This window comes from Paramisgurnus dabryanus, chromosome 24 (genome assembly GCF_030506205.2).
Source record: "Paramisgurnus dabryanus chromosome 24, PD_genome_1.1, whole genome shotgun sequence".
Lineage (NCBI taxonomy): Eukaryota > Metazoa > Chordata > Actinopteri > Cypriniformes > Cobitidae > Paramisgurnus > Paramisgurnus dabryanus.
Window position 1 is genome coordinate 8,226,927 of NC_133360.1, and position 24,680 is coordinate 8,251,606.

The 24,680-nt window shown below is 37.5% G+C and overlaps 2 protein-coding genes across 4 annotated transcripts in view; one reads left to right on the forward strand and one right to left on the reverse strand.

Annotated features, from left to right (window-relative positions):
* The window catches only part of ptpn4b (protein tyrosine phosphatase non-receptor type 4b), a 32,217-nt gene extending 21,796 nt beyond the window's left edge, over nt 1-10,421 (reverse strand). The window contains exons 1-8 of one of the 3 annotated variants that reach the window (XM_065244567.1): nt 10,055-10,421; nt 9,584-9,619; nt 5,352-5,506; nt 1,715-1,822; nt 1,375-1,417; nt 1,219-1,297; nt 1,071-1,115; nt 924-976 (exon numbers count right to left, since the gene is read on the reverse strand). In XM_065244567.1, coding sequence (XP_065100639.1) covers nt 924-976; nt 1,071-1,115; nt 1,219-1,297; nt 1,375-1,417; nt 1,715-1,822; nt 5,352-5,506; nt 9,584-9,596 — 496 coding nt within the window. In that variant the 5' untranslated portion in view covers nt 9,597-9,619; nt 10,055-10,421. Of the gene's footprint in view, nt 1-923; nt 977-1,070; nt 1,116-1,218; nt 1,298-1,374; nt 1,418-1,714; nt 1,823-5,351; nt 5,507-8,686; nt 9,469-9,583; nt 9,620-10,054 lie in introns of those variants that run through there. The other 2 variants (XM_065244568.2, XM_065244569.2) reach the window with 2 other exon arrangements.
* A 1,860-nt stretch (nt 10,422-12,281) lies between these two features.
* mrasb (muscle RAS oncogene homolog b) lies at nt 12,282-19,273 on the forward strand. Its single transcript, XM_065244571.2, has 6 exons — nt 12,282-12,474; nt 16,569-16,775; nt 17,281-17,434; nt 17,512-17,611; nt 18,517-18,596; nt 18,668-19,273. The coding sequence occupies exons 2-6, from the start codon at nt 16,583-16,585 to the stop codon at nt 18,765-18,767; spliced, it is 627 nt and encodes a 208-aa protein (XP_065100643.1). The 5' UTR covers nt 12,282-12,474; nt 16,569-16,582; the 3' UTR covers nt 18,768-19,273.
* Nucleotides 19,274-24,680: the final 5,407 nt, after the last annotated feature.

The window sequence follows — 24,680 nt, forward strand, 5'->3', positions numbered from 1 at the left end:
CTATTTGAAAATCTGGAATCTGAAGGTGCTAAAAAAACAAAAAACCATGGTTACTGTAGTAAAACCATGGTAACCTCAAAATAATCATGGTTTTGACAACCATGGTTTTCAAAAACCATAGTTAAACCATGGTTAGTGTAGTAAATCAATACACCAAAAAAACATGGTTACTACACTTTTACCACAATAAAACCATGGTAAATTTTCCTGTTACTGGTCACAACAACATATTGCTATTATGTAAAGAACATAACCATATTATTGGCAGTTGTCCAGCCTTATTACTGGAAATAGGGCTGTTAGACCTAAAAAGAGACAAAAGGAGATCATGGACCATTTGTCAAACCCTACAGCTTTTATGTAACCTCCACAGATTGTTATATCACCAGCCTAAACCAGAATTCACAGTTTACAATCATGCTCTTGTATAGCTCAGTGGTGTAGCATTGCATTACTGTAGCAATGCAAAAGGCCATGCACTGTCAAAAATAAAGCTACAAAGCTGTCACTGGGGCAGTACCCTTTAAAAAAGGTCCTAATATGTACAATTTAGGTACAAATATGTACCTTTGAAATACTAATATGCACTCTTTGGGTACAAAGGTGTACCTTTTTGAAAGCGTACCGTCCCAGTGACAACTTTGGTACCTTTATTTCCAAGAGTGTGAGTTCGAACCAAAGGAAAACACAAATTAATCAAAATGTATACCTTGAAGATTAATGTAATGCCAAAAGCAAAAAGATGAAAATATCCATCATCATATCAAAAATGTGTTCATGTTTGGTACCTAAAGGGTGAATATTAGTACTTTAAAGCAACATATTGGTACCGCAAGGATACATATCTGTACTTTTTTTTAAATGGTGCCGTCCCAGTGACAGCAGTGATCTCCATCGTTTGCCGGCTAGTAAGTGATTCTTACCTTGAACAGCATAAGACGCCAAAACTGCTGCTGTATTCTGAGGGCATGGAAGCCTAACAGAGAGAAATTAAAAGCATTACATTAAAAAGAGGAAAAAATGTATACATTACAAATCTTGCATTAACTTTTTCTTATAAAAAAGCTCACCGTCCACTCAGAATATCCTGCTTCAACTGCAGAAAGTACAAATACCTGCCATGACAAATGCACAGCGAATAAATATCAAAAGGTTTTAAATCCTTCAGACAGTGTAAAGTTTATTTTTATCAAACAATTGTACGAACACAAATTGTACCTTGTATACTCTTCTTGTAGTTTACCAGGGTCACTCACAAAAAACTTCACCCTAAACCTCAGATTATGAGGACACGACCCTTCAAGCACAAACCATTATCGTCATAAAAAAACGTTACATTATAAAACCTTTAAAATGTAACTTTTTTTAACTTACGCTTTAGTTGTTTTCTAATGGGTTTGTTAGGATCCAGCCACCTCTGAAACACACAATCACATTTACATATTTCTTAAAGTATCATCTGAGCAACGTGAAAGACGACACAAATGAGCAGCATCACGCAATTAAATATACATTGCCTTATTTTACTATGTGAGGAAAGCGACATCGGCGTTTCAGCGAGAGAAGTGATCTTAAAATGAACTTGCGGTCGTTATGTGTTTGCGTGTAGAAACCAAAACAACCCAAAAGTCTTAAAAATACTCTAAAAAGTGACCTCAGACTTATTTGGCGCAGCATGTTGTGTTGTGTTTGTGAAATTTAAATGAAAATCTACCTGGTTTTCCGATGAATCGTCCGCTAGCTGAAGGCCGAAGTAGTCACGCTCCGTCAGCTCCAAATGTTTATATACTAGGTCCAACAAGATCTGCCCCTGATCTTGTCTCTTTAGAGAAAGAGCAAGAGACAGGGCGAGAGAGAGAGAGAGAGAGAGAGAGAGAGAGAGAGAGAGAGAGAGAGAGAGAGAGAGAGAGAGAGAGAGAGAGAGAGAGAGAGAGAGAGAGAGAGAGAGAGAGAGAGAGAGAGAGAGAGAGAGAGAGAGAGAAAAGAGAAAGAGACTGCTTAACTTGTGTATATCTATATATCTATATATCTATATATCTATATATATATCTATATATATATCTATATATATATCTATATATATATCTATATATATATATATATATATATATATATATATATATAGATATAGATATAGATATAGATATAGATAGATAGATATAGATAGATATAGATAGATATAGATAGATAGATATATATATATGTATGTATATATATTGCTATATATTTCTAAGTTAATGTACGATAGGGCACACAAATGTAAATTTAGAAACAATCGTGTGCAACTGCAGAATAATGTTATCGTCCTTTGGTTTGAATGCTACGGTAAAATACTTAATGTTATCCGCATGGTTATCTTTACAATTATTTTTCTTTAAAGTTATTGTTACAGTTACAGATATGGTATCTTTATTCATTTTAAAAGTTATCATTTAAGTAAGTGTTATAATTACGGATATCTATATAGTCATTGTTATCTTTACAGTTATTGCTAGTTACGGTTACCTTTACAGCTATCGTTACCGTTACAGTTATTGTTACAGCGATGATCATCCTCATCGCTGGAACAATAACTGCTATTCGCGCGTATTTGGACGCTTTAACATTTGAGTTCACTCGCTTCATTTGCATGTGAAAGCAGCGCGTGAAATTCTAGTCATTCGAGAAATTCACGTCATGGGAGGGGCTTCTGCAACTCTGCTGAGACTTCACCACTCCGCTCTCTTCTTGTAATCAAGTCACTACTACAGCAAGGTCCCGATTGGTTAACGAGGCGCGGAAATCCACCGAAGTTCAGATTTTTCAACTCACGCATTTCCCGCGGCAACGCTCAATTCACACAGAACACGCCACGCCTTCCGCGCCATCCACGCCGCAGGATAATAATCCGCGTGCAATCGCGTCTTTGCATTAACTTAACATGTAAATCACCCGCGCTTGCTGCCTCTACCGCGGCTGGTGTAAACGCAGCATTACAGCTATTGTCATGCTTAAAGATTTCACCACAGGCACGTTACTGCGACAGTTATCGTAAGATACTGTTACCGTTACAGACATTGTTACAGTTATAGTGTATCATCACAATGATTATTATCATTACAGTTATCGTTAGCCTTAAAGTTATTGTTACAGTTATCGCTACAGCGATTATTATTATTCTTTATGGTTATCGTTATCCTTAAAGTTATTGTTATTGTTACAGTTTTGTTAAAGCCATTGCTAGCTTTACAGTTTTCATTATCGTTACAGTCATTGTGATCTTTAAAGGTATCACTAGTTATGGTTATCGTTACAGTGATTTTTATCTTTACAGTTATCGTTATCAATAAAGTTATAATTACAGTTTTTGTTACAGAGATTATTATATTTACAGTTATCATTATCCTTAAAGTTATCGTTACAACCATTGTTATAGTGATTATTATCTTTACAGTTATCGTTATGGTTACAGTTTTGATAAGCCATTGCTAGCTTTACAGTTAGCTTTACAGTCATTGCCATTGTTACAGTTATTGTTACGGTTATCATTATCTTTACAGTTATCAACTCTACGGGTTTTTTTAATAGTTGCCAGGCAGCGCTAGCATTTTTTTATGAATTTCTCTGAAGTTTATTGCCTTTCCAGATAATTTTCTTCTTTAAATATCTAAACATTCATTTGTTCTCTTTTTATCACCAGTCAAATATGGTTAGGCTTCTTAAAAAATAATCTACTTACTGTAATTTTACAATAGTAACCATAATTTTTATTGTATTGATATTTAGCTGGAAGCGTTTGTAAGTTCATAGTGGAAACTTAAAGGCTCTCTAAGCGAATATGTTCGACGTCACTTGTTGTTGATATTTGAACTGTTTTCAAACAAACGGAGCGTAGCTAACTCCTCCCCTCCGTGCTTTCGTGAACGCGACCAACCCCCACCCCCAAATCCTTCTTGGCGTTTATTGGCTGTAAAACTTTGTTTTGTTTCGTGGTGCAGGTTTGGCCACTGTGTGTATATTGAAGTTTGTAGAGCCTGGGCTGTCTACAGAGATCGATTTTTTTACAGTTTGATCAGCAGTCAGGTAGCAAGCAGATAGTGAGGAGATGTGTGCTGTATGTAACAAAAAATGTTTTATGGTCTAAAACGTGTGAATTCGCTTAGAGAACCTTTAATATTTTATTCGCTAAACAATACATTGATAGCAAGTGTTGTGAAAACATTTTTGTTAGCTTATTGGATTATTCTAATGAACTAAAACCTCAGAAACCATTTTTATAAACTCCTTACATTTCTAACCCGTCAGCAAGTATGATCACGACAGTTATTGCCCCAGGACACGCTTTTCTCAAACCCAGGAATGCCAAGAATCTGCCAGAAACAGTGCCTCTAAGCTTCACACCGACAACCAACCCAACCCGCCACATCACATTACTTCACTGCAGTCAGTTTTTACTGCACGCGGCACATCGCAGACGGTTGACCGTGGAGATTTTCATCCACCTGCCATTAAGCAGACATTTTTCATTCAAACTGCTTCATTCCACACCAACGAAAGATCGGTCTGTGCTCAGGGGTAAAATGCTGACAAAGCAAGAATGAGACATCAGTAAGTTTGCTGTTTCTGGGTCATCTCTACCTGGAATTGTACTGTCAACCCATGTATAAGCAACCGATAAGCATGTATATCTAAACAAGTCTAGAACTGGAGTTGTTGTTAAAGGGCCCCTAACCTAGGTTTTTTTCAGCATTATAAAAATAGTCTGTAAAGTTTCAGCTTAAAATACACCACAGATCTTTCATTACACAATGTTGAACATGGCCATTTGTGGCTACGCTGCGAAAACGGGCTGTTTTTGTGTGTGTCTCTTTAAATGCAAATAAAGCTTCTGTTCCCCTCCCCGTATGCAAAGTAGGGGTAGAGCGCTTACACATGTGTGTCTCTGGCATAGGTTGCTCATAAGGTAGAGTCTGTGAGCGGTTATCGGTAGGGTCAATCAATGTGAATGTTATGCTGTGTACACACCAAACACGAAGCATCGCATCCCTCGCTCTAGATTACTCGCGGGATGTAACTTGCGTTTTGCAAATTTTTCGCTTGAGTGGAACATTTTCAACATTCGCAAAGACGCGTTTGAGGCATATAGCTAATTTTTTTGCGTCATTCGCAGCACTCCGCGGCTATTCGCGTCTTTGCATTGAAAAAGTAACCCCTTTAGTGTTCCTTCCTTTAGCAAATACAGTTCATGCACACTTCTGTGTTGTTTCTGTAATCTTCGGAAATGTCTAAAATATGTAATTAGAAAACAAATCAAGTAATTTGATAGGAGCGTTGACTACAGGAGGCCTGGAAGTGTATGCATGTATACTTACGTTGACTTCAAAAGTCTGCACTGTGTTGTCCAGTAGTAAAACGTTACACACCACCTGCGAGTGTTGTCTCTCTCTGGACTCCTCCACGGCTCCCACATCATAACTTCTGCCAGCAGGCAACCGGAAGCGTGCGGTCATTACGGTCCCCCTTCCGTCTGCAAAACACACACGATTGATAAAAATCACGCACTTATACTCGGTTAACCATGTTTGCCGATATAGACCTTATTACGGGAACAGCTCAATCTAAAATAAAACGTTTTAGTTAAATTATTTAAGAGTCGTTTACACAACGAACAAAAACTGACGATAACGTTGTTTATTTTAACTTGCCACGCTGCAGTTTAACATTTAAAATTCTAATGGATTTTGATTGGCTGTCAATGTTTTATCATTCATCAGGTGGAAAAAAATCACTCAAAGTGATCACAACAATATTATTCCTTAATAATAACATAATAATAACATAATAATAACAACAATAATAATAATAATAATAGGTATTGTGACGCACTAACATGCAAGCACTATTTACAAACTGCTACAAATTTCTATAAATTACTACAAAATTTCTACAAAATATCTACAAATTTCAGCAAGAATTTTCAGTCTCACTAGTAAAAATGAGATTCGAGTTTCAAAGTAACTAGAGACCATTTCATTTACATAATAATCCTGCTATTTAGAAACACGTAAATGTAGTAGAAGTCACAATTTGGGGTCAAAATCACTCAGATGCATCTAATTCATTAAACGAAGCCGCCTGATGCTTTTCTTCTTATTTTCCTGTGAATCACCTTTTCAAACAGCTGACACATATTTGCCCTCCACCATTCACATCAACTCGATCTATTCAAAGCCAAACTGATATTCTCCAAGCAAACACAAGGCCGTTTTCGGCACCTCATTTGTCAGCTTTTCCGATTTCCCAAAGTCAACTGTGCCTGCTAGAGATTCCTTTAAAAGATAAATAATAATTCAAAATGACGCAATATACGTAAATACATATACATTTCTTTCAACAACACCTAACAAAAAATGGACGTTAGCATTTCAAGCCTAATTTTTTTCTTTATTGACAATCGAGTGTGTCATCATTAGACGTTAATCTTAAGCTTAGTTTGACTGAAAAAAAAATGAGATCAAAAAAATCTTAGTATTTTTGTCTTGTTTTCAGTAAAAATATCTAAAATTCTTAAATTAAGATGCTTTTTCTTGATGAATCAAACGACCCAATAAAATAAGTCTAGTTTTTCGACCAAAAATATCAAATTTAAGTGATTTTGTGCATAAAAGCAGCAAAAAATCTGCCAATGGGTTAAGCAAAATTTTCTTGAATTTAGTGTTTAAGAAAAATGTTAAAGATGTTTTTGCTTACGCCATTGGCAAAATTTTTTTGCTTGTTTTATGCACAAAATCACTTAAATTTGATATTTTTGGCCTAAAAACTAGACTTATTTTCTCCTTAAAATTTTTTCCTTAAAAGATACTACAATTTTTTTTCTTGAAAATCTTTTTTTGCAGTGCACTGCAAAAAATGACTTTCTTACTTCATATTTTTGTCTTGTGCAAATATCAAGAAATTCTTAAATTAGATACATTTTCTTGATAAGCAAAATTACCTTTTTGACAAAAAAAAAACATACATTTTATGTAAATTTGTGCTTTAACAAGCGAAAGATATCTGCCAATGAGGTGATTAATTAAACACTTAATTCAAGAACATTTACCTTACCCATTGTCAGATTTTTTTTTGCTTGTTTTGAGCACAAATTCACTTAAATTGTATGTTTGTTTTTTGTCTAAAAACTAGATTTATTTTCTTATTTATTGATTTAAGAATTACATTTTTAGATATTTGTACTGAAAACAAGACAAAAAAAGTATTTTTTTTGCAGTGTATAAGTTCATAACCCAATTCCTGTGTGTTGCTCCAGTTGCTGTATGTAGTCATTTTCTCCCATGTTATGTTTAGAGCATCCCAGCAATGTGAAAAAATAGGGTCAAGACTCGTAAGGTGTGCCATGTTGAATCAACACCATCCAAAGTCTTTTACCTGGAACGCTAGCTTAAGGGGACACTACACTTTTTTGAAAATATGCTTATTTTCCAGCTCCTCTAGAGTTAAATAATAGATTTTTACCATTTCGGAATCCATTCAGCTGATCTACAGGTCTGGCGATTCCACTTTTAGCATAGCTTAGCATAATCCATTGAATCTGATTAGACCATTAGCATCGCGCTCAAAAATAATCAAAGGGTTTAAATATTTTTCCTATTAAAAATGTAACTGTTCTGTAGTTACATCTTGTACTAAGACTTTAAGACTATTTTTACCAGTTTGTAGTTCTTTACCAAGTGAGAAGAAACTTCAGAAATGAACATCAAATATGCCAAAATTTGTCTGTCTTTGGAGTACTGCTTCCCCTTTTCTTTGAAATGCCGTTCGCATTACTCCTCATTCACAGTCGCCGGCATGTACGATAACTTACAGTATTTTTATATTTTTGGTGGTTTCCATTTTAAGATGCACCTTAAGTCTCTTTCCACATGCACGTGCTTTACGAAAGGTCCTGTAATGCTAGAAAGCAGCTGCGTAAACATATAAGGGTCATAGTTTGCGACCTTTAGGAGCAAACACATGACCTTTTGGTTGGGTTACAGCCACCCATTCAAACACACACACACCCATGCGATTACAACCATTAATCCGCGAGACAATTTCCACAGAAAGGCATTGCTTTCAACAAACAGTGGCTTTAATAACAAATCCATCAGATCTTGAGTTTAAGCATACTTGAACTGTCTGACGAGTTTGGCGACTTGTAGCTTGTAAGCCGTCTGCTCTTAAAAAAAATCGACCACTATTTAAAAGGAAAGTTCACCAAAAACAGAGAAAATTAACCCTTATGTTGTTCTAAATCTGTAGGAGTTTCTTTATTCTGTTAAACACAAAAGAAGATATTTTGGTAACTACACAGTTAACAGTACCCATTGACTTTTATAGTCGGAAGAAACAAATACTATGGGAGTCAATGGGTACCATCAACTGTGCGCTAGCCATAATTGATCAAAGTATCTTCTTTTGTGTTCAACAACATGAGGGTGAATAAATCATTTTTAGGTGAACTATCCCTTTAAGATCTCCAGATAGCACACCACCCTTCTGGTTGCATTATTACTGTATTTTTGCAGAGCAGTCGCATTAGGGTTCGATTCCCAACAAACACACATTTAGATTGAATGCACTGTGTAATGTGCCAAATGCATACCGTTTAAGTGATTACATATCGCAAATACACACATGCACAAATAAGTCTTTATCTAATACTTACATCACAACAACAACATTACTTGTTCTGTGTGCTACAGCAAAAAGTATAATCCCTTTGTGACACTTGCCCGGTGATATAGCTGTGATAATGCGCCTGTGCGTATGTGGTGGAACATTTCTTTTCAGTAGAAGTTCCCCCGGATGTCACCGAATACCACAAACACAGAAACATTCGCAATTTTCCGCTGAGTGGGGTTTAGACCACCAACACCTCAGAGAAGACATTAGACAGTGGGGTTACAAAAGCAAGTTTTTCCCCACCCCAAATTATCCCCTCTAAAAAAAATTACCACTCCAATATTTCCATCCAGCTCCTTTATGTGAAGTCATCATTACAGATTATACCCAATGCATCTGTAGAGAGACCCAAAAGGTCACGGGTTCAAACCTAGCAAACTGTACGTAATATACCTCGACTGCACTAGTAAGGGGGAGGATTACAGCCTTTACCTTAAATGGTAAAGCATTGCGTTAGCAGCGCAAAGGTCACAGGTTCGATTCCCAGGGAACATGCATACTTTGAATGCATTAAAGCATCTGCCGAATGCATAAATGTAAACAGAACTGACTGTAAAAATCACAGTAGGTCTCATTGATCATTTCATTCATTGCATGCATGCATGCACACCCATGCATTCAACACATCTTCAGTGCACTAATATTTACATTACACCTGGTCCCCAAAAACAACACTGACATGCCCGAATACAAAATAAACCATTTGACTGAATGCACAATTGCAAAATGTATATCATCTGAATACAATACATATTTGCATTACAGTCTGTTCAAGAATGCGCACTAACACACACACATACACCGGGGGACATTGAACAGGAGATGATGTCACCGACAGCCGGGTGAGATGCGTAGTGCCCAGAAAACAATTAAAACCTACCTTGTGCCACCATATTACATCAATTTACATGCAACTCTACAGGCAAGCAGATTATTTGCATGCAATGGATGAGAAAAGGGGTTATGTAATGACGTGACAGAGAAAGAAAGCACAATTAGAAACGCGCAAACTGATTCAATACATCAAATATGACCTACATGGATGTACCAAATAGGCCAGTAACAAAACGAAACCTTAAGCATGCAATCCATGTTGCATTAAATTCAGAAATCCATCCATCAGAAATTCATATTACATAAAGTCATTGGAAAACCCTGCGCCTAAAATCTCATGCAAGGTGAACGCAAGCTTCCTCACGCCTCTGCCTGTGCATCATTTGGGGGTCTTGAAAGCTTGCATTGGCTGGTTTGGTTGCTATGCAATGGGATAAAAAGGAAGACGGGACATGCATGCATGCATTCATTCATGGTTACATCAATGCAAAAATATGTACCCACAACGCACGCTTACCTTCATAAACAGGTCTAGGAGAGTCCAGTGAATAAAAGATGACTTGAACTAGGATGACAGGAAAACAGGAGGGGGATGAAAGGAAAACAGGAGGGGGACGAACGGAAAACGGCAGCTCATCCGCAATAAAATAACCACATTGCTGTAGACGTTCACATTACATTCAATTCAAAGGGGCCTTTGGCACGGTTATAAATAATAATCCTTCATGCACGTGCAATCCTGCTGTCGTCTTGTGTGAAATGCATTCAATAACGCAATGGCAATCCTTTCTGTGCCCGCTGACTGGCCGGGTTTAGCTCTATAATCCCGCATACATCTCTATAGTCCTGCTACTGGCTGCTGCCACTGCAACGTGCAGCGTTAACATGGCGCAACCGTTCATGCCCCGCCCACATTTTCATAGGTCTGTGCGCGGGGCGGGGCGTATTGCGGGGGCGTGGTCTTGAATGAACACTTCATAGGTTGTTTTGTAGATAGATAGATAGATAGATAGATAGATAGATAGATAGATAGATAGATAGATAGATAGATAGATAGATAGATAGATAGATAGATAGATAGATAGATAGATAGATAGATAGATAGATAGATAGATATTTGTCTGTGAACTAATGCTAATTTAGTGACGTGACTATGTAATACCTCTTGTTCTTATGGCATTGTGTAATTATAAAAATGAACAAACTACATTATTAGCAGTGCCATCTATTGGCTGCGTTTGTTTGTGTGTGCGTGCGTGTGTGTGTGGCCCCACCTACTGGAGGGAATGTATACATGTTTTATTGCAAAGCGGTGACCCGAATTTGCACTTTAAAAAGCACAATCACCTCATCACTGCAACATTAACAGCAACACTAGATTGAATGTATACAGCTTTAATAGGTGACGGTTCCGGGGGTCACGGTGATCATTTTAAGCAGGTCTGCATGGGACCGAGACCATTGGAGGATGCTCGAGAGACTGCCTGCCTGTTACTAGGCAACCATTATGAAGTCATAGGGCGATTCTAGAACACATCACTGCTATGGATCTGTTTCCAGCATCTTCTCTTGTTGTAGTCAATTACATCATTTGCTCGGGTACAAATGAGCCAGAAAATAAATGTCTCTCTTATCTCGAGGGAAAAGGAGCGTGGGCTGCGAAACATGCATATTGGTTTACGCCATCACTTTGTTAGCTTGAAGTGGATGATAATGGGGTCCGATTTGGTGCTGAAGCATACAACGCAATTAAAATAAATAAATAAATAAATAAAAATTATAGCTTTCAATTAAGTACAATGAACGAGTTAAATGTGTGATCAATATTTTTGTCAGAAAGGTTTGAACTACTTTTAAGTTTTGTTTACTTACGAGTCAAGATTTGCTATAGTAGTCCCAGGCTATAATATATACATTTGACTATACTACATTATTCTACAAAAAATATAAATATTTATTCTAAAAATATTTATATATAGTTATATAAATTCATAGTTAATATATATATAGTTAATATAAATCTAAATGTTACTATTTGTGCGTTACGCGTAGCATTTTTAAGTGCCCTGAAGTGTCATGTACAGATACCGTTCCTCTATTTCCAAAGCCCCGCCCTCTAAATGATTGACATGCATATATTCATTTCTGATTGGCTGTTCATGTGTGGCAATCTATTTCATAGTCATTAATCTGACTAAAATACCATTTATCATTTAATCAAGAATAATAAATATTATTATCTCAAACGCTGACATCAAATGAAGAAAAATACATTTAAATTTGTTTCTTATATACATACGCAAATGTTCAGCAAACCTAAATTAAACAGGGCATTGACTCATGCTCGTGCCCACACTGAGCTCTGACAGTGGAGCGTCCCAAAGCTCAGGAGAAAGAGGGGAGTATTTTTAACAGTTTTAAAAATGTATCTTTAATATTGCATTTCAGGGTCGTTTTTGTAGTTTTAAAGAGAAATTAATCATTTAAAATAAGCAGTAGTGAGCATTTAACGTTTAAAGTTGTTTCGAAATGTTTTGCAGAAGCGACTCGTCTCCCCCTGTCAGTTTTCTAAATCAGTCAGCGCGGCGCTGTGCAGACTAATCGAAGTATGGCATCCAAGTATCGCGAGAGCGATTCGAAATGACAGCTGTCTGATCGCTCTCGCGATACTTCCAATTCATACGCAGACTAATCTGCGCATCGTAGCATAAAGCAGCCGAACACGCCTAGTGTAAACTGTACACGCTCAGTATCGAGGCGTGAGGAACTGAAACGGTTTCTCGCGCGGATGATCGTTGTAAAGACGCAGCGCATCCAGTTGTGTAAAAAAAATACACAAACGTTTCCGCGTGTGCATTTACTCGGTAATGTCGGGTGCAGTGCAACATCTGTGCCAACGGATCGGGCTACTGGCATATGCTGTCGTCTCGTGATAAGGTAATGATCTTTAATGCATATCTTCGAATATGACAGTTTTTGCATCTTTACAGGAAGATCATCTTGGATTTTGTACGTTCAGTGGGCGTTTAACGATATTATTACGCGATATTATTGGTGCAACAGTGCACATACAGTATGCATGAAGCAGACGACTAATGCACGAGACATTATTTCCTTTTTTTGCGATCTAATGCAAAAATAGACGCAGATGCATACAATAACGGTTTGTATTGGTAATGCATTGAATAAGCTAGACTAAATGATGAAAGTGGGTGTATTGATATGTGCATAAGCTCAGATTTGTGTTGAAGGGTCACACTCCAAATAATATTTATGTCAGAAGTATGCACACTAAGCAAAAATTATGGTATAATTGATAACATCCGTGTGTCCTTTAAAAAAATGTTCTACGTTTTATTCTAAGTTTGCTTTTTATGCACCACACGGTTATTTCCCTACAAAACAATTAATAGCTACTTTCTTTGTATGGTTGCATTGTTTCTTGTTTCACAAAATGTTATTTGTAGTGGGAAAAGGTTCATTAGATTATAAAAAGATAAGAGAGAAATGACTAATCATGACCTATAACCAAATCACTATACTGTGGCATTGTGTGAAGAAACTTTTAACACCTTTATTTTTAGGACTGTATGTAGATCGATCTACAAAGGAAAGTAGCAGCTTGTTTTTAACTTAAACACGGTTGTTGTTGTTGTTGTTGTTCACTATTTGGTCAAAAGAGAATTAGAAGTTATCCACTGACAGCCTTTCAGCCTCAAATATTTTAGTCAATTTTTAATAAACATTAATATTTTTAATCTGAATAAGACTTCCCAGACGGCCCAGAGCCAAAATTTTATGGGTTGTATAACTTAATAATAATAATCTATACTGTAAACCAGTTGACCTCAGTTTTTTTTTACTTCAATGCTCTCCATTCTCCACAACAATATTTGAAAGCCTCCAGAAAGATGTACATTTATCATACCAATACCCAAACAACTTTTTTAGTTATTATAATGCTTGTTTAGGTTAGATTTTAAGTGATTTTCAGGCCTCCTAGTGGGCCCCAGTCCTATGGTTGAGTAACAGTCATATACTGCGTTCACACTGCAAGTCCAAATCCGATTTTTGTATGCGCAAATATCAGATTTGGACCGGCAGTGTAAACGTACTTAGTCATAGCCTCAATGACCTCAGTGAGTTCCACTTGTCACCAGTTCCAAGGTTATGGCTAGAAGAGATACAACAATGGCCAATCTTTTCAGACCCCCAAACCTAACCCTAAACAGAACATGTTATGGGATTTAGGCAGCTGCTGTATCCCATCTAGCTAGAACCTCTGTTTTCGTTATAATCCTACTCCAAACCTAACCCTGAACCCAACATCTCGGAGATTTAGGTTGTATCTGTATCGCATCTAGCCAGAACCCTTAGTTTTCATTCTAATCCTATCCCCAAACCTAATCCTAAACCCTACATTTGATAGGATTTAGGCAGTAGCTGTATCCCATCTAGCCAGAACCTCTGTTTTCATTCTAATCCTACCCCCAAACCTGACCCTTAACGGCGGAGTGCATGATTTTTGAAAAACACGTTAGAAAACAGCTACGGCCAAAATGCCGTGAAATGGCTACAAGTGTGTTTTGATAGAAAAGGGAGTTGGGCCGACTATCAAAACACACATGTAGCCAATCAGCAGTAAGGTGCGTGTCTTCTAACCAACATCGCGTTGTGTATTTGTGGGGCGGGTCTATCAAAAGAAGGTCCAGATTCTATTTGCGTAGGGGCGTGTTTGTTTAGGTTATTTCAAATGTCAACATTGGCTTTCGGAGCTCATGCACCCCGCCTTTAACCCACCATCCCAGAAATTTAGGCTGTAGCTGTATCCCATCTAGCCAGAACCTCTGTTTTCATTTTAATCCTTCCCCCAAACCTAACCCTTAACCCAACATTTCACGGCATTTGGGCCGTAGCTGTATCCCATCTACCCAGAACCTCTGTTTTATCCTAATCCTACCCCTAAACCCAACATCTCTGAGATTTAGGTCATAGCTGTATACCATCTACAGAACCTCTGTTTTCATCCTAATTCTACTCCCAAATCTAACCCTAAACCCAGCATTTCACAGGATTTAGGCCGTAGCTGTATCCCATCTATCTAGAATCCTACCCCCAAACCTAATCCTTATCCCAAAATCTCATAGATTTAGGTTGTAGCTGTATCCCATCTAGACAGAACCTCTGTTTTCCTCCTAATCCTACCACCAAACCTTATCCTAAACCCCAAATCTCTGAGATTTAAGTAGTAGCTGTATCCCATCTAGACAGAACCTACTCCCAAACCTAACCCTAAACCTAACATCTCGTAGATTTAGGTCGAAGCTGTTTCCCATCTAGACAGAACCTCTGTTTTGCTCCTAATCCTACCATCAAATCGTATCCAAAACCCCAAATCTCAGAGATTTAGGTCGTAGCTATATCCCATCTAGACAGAACCTCTGTTTTGCTCCTAATCCTGCCATCAAATCGTATCCAAAACCCGAAATCTCAGAGATTTAGGTCGTAGCTATATCCCATCTAGACAGAACCTCAGTTTTGCTACTAATCCTACCATCAAATCGTATCCTAAACCCCCAATCTCGGAGATTTAGGTCGTAGCTGTATCCCATCTAGACAGAACCTCTGTTTTCATTCTAACTCTACTCGCAAACCTAACCCTAAACCCAAAATCTTGGAGATTTAGACTGTAGCTATATCCCATCTAGACAGAACCTCTGTTTTGCTTCTAATCCTACCACCAAACTTTATTCTACAAAATCTCAGAGATTTAGGTCATAGCTGTATCCCATCTACCCAGAACCTCTATTTTTTCTTAATCCTACCACCAAACCTTATCCTAAACCCCAACTCTCAGAGATTTAGGTCGTAGCTGTATCCCATCTAGACAGAACCTCTGTTTTCATTCTAATCCTACTCGCAAACCTAACTCTAAACCCAAAATCTTGGGGATTTAGACTGTAGCTGTATCCCATCTAGTCAGTACCTCTGTTTTCATTCTAATCCTACTCCCAAACCTAACCCTAAACCCAACATCTCGGAGATTTAGTCAGTAGCTGTATCCCATCTAGCCAGAACCTCAGTTACAGGACAACATTTCTGGTTGTTCATCCCTGTCAACCTCATTTTTTCATATTACTTTTTTTTTCAATTGTGCAATACGAAAATTGCAGTTTTACGAAGAATTTGCCAGGATGTGAGTCATAGATGTGAAGCATTGAGCATATTCATTTAGCAGTTTGGAAACGTAGTTCTGACATAATCCCTGAGAAAAGGAGCTCCCTGATGATTACAGAAAGGAAATCCTGAACTTCCTTTAATTGTGGTTGACAGGAAAAGCGATCGGAGGAGGTGTGTAATACCGACACCTGACTGGTTCCTCACGAATATTAATCATAGTTTAACCATAGTAGCCATAGTTTCTTGGTTTTATTTGTAACAAAACCATAGTAACCACAAATGAAACATGGCTTTACTACAGTGTAACGCAAATGCAATGCACCTGCGTCATACGTCTGTGTACGAGTTAAACAAACTACGCTTTGCAAGGCTTTGCATTCGACCGTGCGCGCACGTTCACATACACATAAAAAAAAAAACTATACTCTGGGCGTACATGTCTCGTCATACCCCTTAGTGCCATAGCTTCTTCTTAGGGTTAGACATAAACAAATCTGGAAATCAGAAAGCATTCTTACATTTCTTGCATGTTTATTATTACAATAAAAGATTGCATTTGTGTTTTAGTTGTCTACTGTAGAAAGTGTTTTTCAGGAAGTGTCATTTTGTCTGTACGGTTTTAGCTGACTGGTCAGTCTGTGGGCCCTTCTGGTTGTTGGCAGTTTCAAACTGAGATCACACTGAGAACCGATCCAAGAGTCTCGTCTAGACCGTCTTTCCTCAGTGTGTGTGATTTTCTAGCTGGGATGTCTAGGAAACACACAGCCCATTCATGCCTGTATAAAGTCCATCTAGTGACATCGTATCCATTGGCATCGGTCTCATCTGACACATTTTCCCCTTTATCACAGGTGAAGCTGTCTCCATGGCGACCAGCATGGTTCCCGGGGACAACCTGCCGACGTATAAACTGGTGGTGGTCGGAGACGGAGGAGTTGGGAAAAGCGCTCTCACCATCCAGTTCTTCCAGAAGATCTTCGTCCCCGATTACGACCCCACCATTGAGGACTCGTACCTCAAACACACCGAGATTGATGGGCAGTGGGCCATTCTGGATGGTGAGCAGTTCAGGGAATCACCAGTAGGGGCGTAGCTAAATTCAAGATTTAAAGGTGCAGTGTGTAGATTTTAGAGGCATCTAGTGGTGGGATTGGAAATTGCAACTAACGGCATAGTGCACAGCTCACCCCCTTCCTTTCGAAGCGCATAGAGAAGCCACGGTAGCCATCACAGGACAAACATGTTGTCGTCTTAGACAAAGTGCGCAGTTTTCCGATTATGGCTACTGTAGAAACATGACCCGCGTTGTATTTAGATAAAAACGGCTCATAGTAAGGTAATAAAAACAATGCAGTTCATTATGTAACGTCTTTTTACACCACTGATAATATAGTTATGTATATTATATTGCATTTTTGTAAAGTTATCCTCCTAAAAGTTACACACTGCACCTTTAATATATAGTCATATATTATAGATATGTGTAAAAAAAGTGTTTTCGCTTACCGCAGTGGTTATTTTTGAACCGTCTGTGTATATTTATCGATGTGTTTGTGCGTTTAGTTCTAGACACAGCAGGACAGGAAGAGTTCAGTGCCATGAGAGAGCAGTACATGAGGACAGGAGACGGATTTCTCATCGTCTTCTCAGTCACCGATAAAGCCAGTTTTGAGCACATCGACCGTTTCCATCAGCTCATCCTGAGAGTAAAGGACAGGTATGAGCTTGGCACAATCGAACCAATTTGATGATGATGAAAACAAGTATGTTTTAGTTTACCTATTGTGTCTGTAGGGAGTCTTTTCCAATGGTCCTAGTTGCGAATAAAGTCGACCTGGTGCATCTACGCAAGATCACCAGTGACCAGGGTCGAGAAATGGCCACCAAACACAGCGTAAGTCTATTACTGTCTTTGAAATTCACTACATAATTTTGGGAAAATATAAACATGATATCTTTAAAGGGGACATTTCTCACTACTTTTTTAAGATGTCAAATAAATCTTTGGTGTCCCCAGAGTACGTATGTGAAGTTAGAGCTTAAAATATCATATAGATAATTAATTATAGCATGTTAAAATTGACACTTTGTAGGTGCGAGCAAAATTGTGCCGTTTTTTGGGTGTGTCCTTAAAAATGCAAATGAGCTGATGAAATGCAAACACTGATCACCATAATGATATTTTGTTGAACTCAATTGTGCTGTCAATTATTTTCTCTTTCTCTCTGTACTTAAGGGCAGTGCTGTGGTTGGGTAGTGCAGATTAAGAGGCGGTATTATTATAATAAGATCCCCTTCTGACATCACAAGGGGAGCCAAATTTCCATTATCTATTTCTTCCACATGCTTGCAGAGAATGGTTTGCCAAAACTAAGTTACTGGGTTGATTTTTTTCAGTTTTCTAGGTTGATATAAGCACTTGGGAACCAATTATAGCACTTAAATAAAAAAGTCAGATTTTCATGATAGGTCCCCTTTAAAATTGACTGAGTTAAGGTCATGTCAAAGATTAAAGGCGGGGTGCATGATCTCTGAAAGCCAGTGTTGACATTTGAAGTCACCTAAACAAACACGCCCCTACCCCAATAGAATCTGGACCTTTTTTTATAGACCCGCCCCACACATACGCAACCCAGGCAACGATGTCGGTTAGTAGACTCTTACTGCTGATTGGCTACAAGTGTGTTTTGGAAGTCAGCCGACTCCCTTTTCCAAAGCTTTTTTTAAAATCAGTGAGTGAAATCAAACTTTTCATATAAGGGTCACAAATGTAAATAGTTTCTTATGTATTTCTCGCAGATCACGTATATCGAAACGAGTGCGAAGGATCCACCCATGAATGTAGACAAAGCGTTTCATGAGCTTGTCAGAGTGATTCGGTAAGTGGCATCGCAATGCGTGTATTCGCTATGTTTTCGCTATAATAACTGAATCTTTATCATCTTTCCAGGCAGCAGATTCCAGAGCGGGGTCTGAAGAAGAAGAGGAAGGCCAAATGGCGGGCGGACAGACCTTCGGGTTCCCAGAGGCTGCACTGCGTTATACTGTGACCGCACACCTCTATCTCTGGGCGTCAGTTCTGCGATGATGATCCCGTGACTCGGACTGTTAAAACACACACACACGCACACAAAGCTATGATGATATCCAGGATTTAGGGAACACAATTTGAAGAATCCAATTCCGTATTGCGGAATTTCAGGCAGTTGGTGGGATTTTCGTAACAGGTGAAGGTTTCCCTGGATGTCAAGGCAGGTTTCTAGCGCTGTTCACTCACGTAACCTCTCAGAGAACAATTGAAAAACATCCTTTCTGAGGCCTTGTTTTATATTGTGTTTCTATATTTATCGTGCTGAATTCTATATTGTTAAGTGATTGTTAAAACGGCACTAAGTCCTGTTCGGGAAATAGACATTTTTACTCATCACAATTCACAAGGATATAGATATACAGTAGTCGGTGAGGGATGAACCGCCTACCCGGAGGGGAGAACAAATACTGGTTACCATACTTACTCGTTCGTTTTTGTAAAGGTAGGTACAATTCAGATACACTTTGCTAAATTGCTAAAACATAACAGCTGTGCCAAAACTAAACGTTTACATTTATTTATTTACCAGACTAAATCCCAAGTGACTAAATAAATGTTATGGATCATACAGGAACTAAAAAAGAAACATAATTTAGTCATTTTACCCTAAAATATATGTAATGTATACTGTTACATTTATGGTTTACGTTTCTATATTCCTTTAAATTTTAATTAGATTTATTTATTATTTCAAATCTTGTTTAATTATGGTAACTAGAATTTGTCCCTCCCCACGCACACACTAAACCACGCCTGTATGTGACATGTTGCCAACTTTAACTATAATGAAAGGATATATATATATAATACATTAGCTGATTGCAGATCAGCACTTCTACTCTGAAAGTTTTGTACATGAAATGCCTGATCTTTCTTAAGTTGCCATAAAACTGAGTAAATCAGTGATTGCACAAAAAACGTCAGTGTTATGTAATTATACATTGTTACATCATCAGAACATTATGATGTCATAATGTTTCAGAAGAGTTCCGCTTCGCATTGTCACTTTATTTTAAGCGTGTTTTGAAGTTCTCATTGATGTTTTGAATGTAACGTCCGTCGTTCCATACGCCTATTTCTCCGTTTTGCTTTTCGAGATTTCTAAAGTCCAAGCTTAGTGTTTAGCTTAAAATAACATCGACTAAGTAGCCCGTTTAGACGGTATGGTTTGTTTCGTGATTGTATACTGCTCTTGTTTTGGCTACTTGTTATTTTAATTCTTTCGACGGCATATCTGTTTTGTTTCTAGACTGGAAATGAGATGTCTTGACATCCGATGTTCGAAACTTGGTGCAAATTTTGTGGCTCGGTTATTACTGTTTTTTTTTTTGCTTTCTTTTTAAAAGTAATTTATTCTATAGATTCTGTGTGTTCTGTGATCATGTTTGTACAAAGATTGTAACGACCAATTGAGGCCAAAAACAGCTCTGAAAAGAAGGGAATTTTTACATCGGGAATATTGTAAGAATTTGTAAAGTGGAATGTAAACATATTATAATAAATAATGGATAAATTGACCAAAACTTGTCAGTTTCGGTTTATGTCATCACTGCATATTTCAGGTAATTTTTCAATATTTATTATGTTTTTAAAATAAATTCAGTTTTTAAGACTATTTACATGTTTATTTAAATACATTACATAAATACATAGATTTTTATTTCATAATTAATAAGAGTAATAAATGTGATCAAAAGTTTGGAAACACTCATTACTTATATTTTATACATTACAATAGTAATCTCATAAAAACTAGGACATTACACAAATGCAACTACTGTATGGATTAAGTTGTGACTAAAAGCATTCAAAATAAATCAAAACTGTAGTGTAGTGTAGGTAATCTTTTCCTAGAATTTGTAAAATCTCACTCATGGCATTTTATCAAGAAGCTTCTTGAGGTTTCACCGGAAAATACATTTTAAAAACGCTGAAAAAATATTCATTAAATTTACTAATTTTTTAAGGTAAATGGTTGCAATTGATTTATTTAAGCTACATTTAAACAAGAAAAATTGAAAATTAAATAAAATAAAAAACTTTTGTTTAAATGTAGCTTAAATACATTTATTGCAACCACTTACCCTAAAAAAATCAAGTAAATTTAATGAATAATTTTTTTCAGTGAACATTGAAAGATTTCACATCTATTATTGCGTCTTATTGGCTGCTTTTACTTTATTTTTTATATTCTTATGAAAGAAATAATTGTTTTGTCCTCAAAAGTAATTCCAAGCATTTAAAAATACTCTTTCAAATTAAAAGATTTTATTCATTGTAAATATTTCAGTCAATGCTAATAAACCATGTATTTAAATGTTACATACAAAACAATATCATTTTACAAATATACACTTATTTAGAAGAATCTTGAAAAAAATCACACTTTTGCTAAAAGTCATATTAATTTCATATATATCATTTCTGAAAAATTATTTATACTGTGCGTAATACAAGTCTTGTGTTTTAAGTGTAACAGAAATATTGTTTATACTGTAGCATATACTGAAAAATAATAACAGAACAGTAGCATGACAACAATTTTTGTTGACAAGTCTTTGTTAAACCACATGATGGAGCTATTTACCTATTGAAACACAAGAAACTATTTAAAAAATATCTGTCACTAGATACTGTATGAAACACTGTCTATATGATAGACAGACAGACAGACAGAGAGACAGACAGACAGGCAGGGAGACAGACAGACAGATAGATATATACTATAGACAGGCAGGCAGACAGACATACAAACAGACAGACAGGCAGATAGACTTACACAGAGCAGAAAGACAGACAGATAAGATGGCCTAACGGAGAGATAGGCAGATAGATAGACAGACAGATAAGATGGCCAGACAGACAGATACTATAGACAGACAGACTGACTGATAAGATTATTGATTATCTGCTCAAAATTGGGTATTGATGTCAAAATCCAACATTGGCTTGACATCAAAATCAGACATTGATCCGACGTCAGGATCCAATGCTGATCCGACCTCAAAATCCAATGTTGGCCTGATGTCAAAATCAGAGATTGATCCAACGTTGATCCGACGTCAGAACCCAACGTTGGATTTTGACGTCAGGACCCAACGTTGATCCAATGTCAGGACCCAACGTTGATCTGACGTACAAATAAGGTTCCAACGTTGATTTGACGTCAAAATCCAACATTGATCAGATGTCACAATCCAACGTTGATCTGACGTCAGGACCCAACTTTGATCCGACGTCACGATCCAACGCTGATCCAACGTCAGGACCCAACGTTGATCCGACGTCAAAATCCATCGTTGATCCGACGTCAAGAACCAATATTGATCCGATGTCAAAATCCAATGTCGGCCTGATGTCAAAATCAGACATTGATCCAGTGTTGATCCGACATCAGAACCCAACGTTGATCCAATGTCAGGACCCAACGTTGATCTGACATACAAATAAGGTTCCAACGTTGATTTGACGTCAAAATCCAACATTGATCAGATGTCACAATCCAACGTTGATCTGACGTCAGGACCCAACTTTGATCCGACGTCACGATCCAACGCTGATCCAACGTCAGGACCCAACATTGATCCGACGTCAAAATCCATCGTTGATCCGACGTCAAAATCCATCGTTGATTCGACGTCAAGAACCAATATTGATCCGATGTCAAAATCCAATGTCGGCCTGATGTCAAAATCAGACATTGATCCAGTGTTGATCCGACATCAGAACCCAACGTTGATCCAATGTCAGGACCCAACGTTGATCTGACGTCAAATTCAGGATCCAACGTTGATCCGACGTCAAAATCCATCGTTGATCCTTTGCACGATCCAACGTTAATCCAATGTCAGGATCCGACGTCACGATCCAACCCTGATCCGACATCAGGACCCAACGTTGATCCGACTTCATGACCCAACGCTGATCCGACGTCAGGACCCAACGTTGATCCGACGTCAGGACCCAATGTTGATCCGACGTCAAAATCCAGCATTGATCCTACATCAGGATTCAACGTTGATCTGACGTCAAAATCCAATGTTGATTTGAATTCAAAATGGATACAGCAATCTGACAACATACAGTAAATATTTTTTCCTGTATAAGTCTGTGGACATTTATTATGAAATATTAACTTACAACCTAAAGGGTTTCTGCAGATATTAAATAGTCTTAAATCACCTTGACATCTGCTCAAAATTCTGTATTGCCTCAAAAAACAACATTGATCCAAATTCAAAATCCAACGTCGATCTGATGTCAAAATCCATTCGGACAGTCAGTGAATGCGAATAGGGAACAGACCAAGAGCTTAAGTGATCCTAATGGTCAGGAAAACCATTTTCTAAATACATGTAGACCACAGCAAACCATAGCGAAATTTCAATCTGAAAAAAGCAACTGTGCTTTTAAAAGCATGCTGAGGTGCAGAAAACCAGCAATTACTTTTTACTCACAGTTAAAGGTGAGTTCACTGATCATGTACACAAGCATCTCCTATAAACCTCCATCAGGATATTTGTATTCAGCTCATGTCAATATTTGTGTGAGAGCGTGTGTGTACTTTGAGTGTCCTTATTGAAAGTCTAAAGGAAGAGATTTTTACACTTATAAAGGTCTGATCAAAGAGGTTTCGGCAATTAAAAAGTGAACGGGATTGAACTGCGCTTTCAATTCTATAACAAAAAGATCATGTCCTCAAATTGGTGGCATATCTAGTTTTACATAAACCAAAGTCACTTTTAACAAAGGTCCATATCAAAACGGACAGCACGGACACCCCACAACAAATTACGGTCTTATTAACTATTAAAGGCACATTTGATTGTCTCTTTATTGCCTCCTAGGAGTTTTGTTACCGTGTCGTGCAAAATCCAGTCCCCTTGGACCCCACAGGGTATTTTTTTGCAATGCCTGATCAAAACCTTGTCACGTCAGAGCATTTGAATATCTTACATAATCTTACAAATCTACTACTTCACTCATAATTATAATGTCGGCTGCCTTTCTATTTCAAACCTATAGAAAACCTGAGGGATTATGGGTAATGTCTTTATTTCCCTGCACTGTTTGTCTCACTTCTTTCTCTCTCAGATAAATGTCTCCTTAGACATGAACAAAGACGGTTTGTCTTAATTATTCCACAACGAGGAAAATGAGAAAATCGATTACCCACGATGCAATGCGGGACCAAAAAATTAAGCATTAAGGGAGAAGCTCAATATGGTGTGATTGAGTATTGTTTGTCTGAATACATCGCAGCCCATTTCTGACCACACAATAACGCATTATTGGATGTAAATGAAAGGGATGTTTGAGGAAAAACACAAGCCACATTTTTCTTCCCTAAATCTGTATTGTGGAGGAACAACAGGTGTGAATGGTGACTAATGAAGGCGACCGAATGAATAGACAGGCAGGGACATGCTGTAATAAACTGTAATAAGACAAACTACGGGCCATTTTAAGGACTCGGGAGTCACACATAAAAAAAACTATTGATGTTTTGCATTAACTTTTTTAGTTTATGTAGCTTAGTTGGTAAAGTATTGCCGCTTGGTAGCAGTGCAAATGCACACTAAGTCGCGTTGGATGCAAATAATATATATAATGATATAAATATGATATAATGATATAATGTCGCATATAAATAATGTTATAAATACGATATAATGATATAAAGACGCATATTGATTTTCATGCCACTGGTCTTGTTTAACTCAATTATTATCAATTATCATCAGATTCATTCAAAAAATGCTACTATCGCTGACCATCTTTGACGTCCGAGTTCACAATTCAAAAGCAATAGAAACGAAGCCGAGACTAAACAATACAGCTATGACAAATATTCTCGGTGGTTCATAGTGCA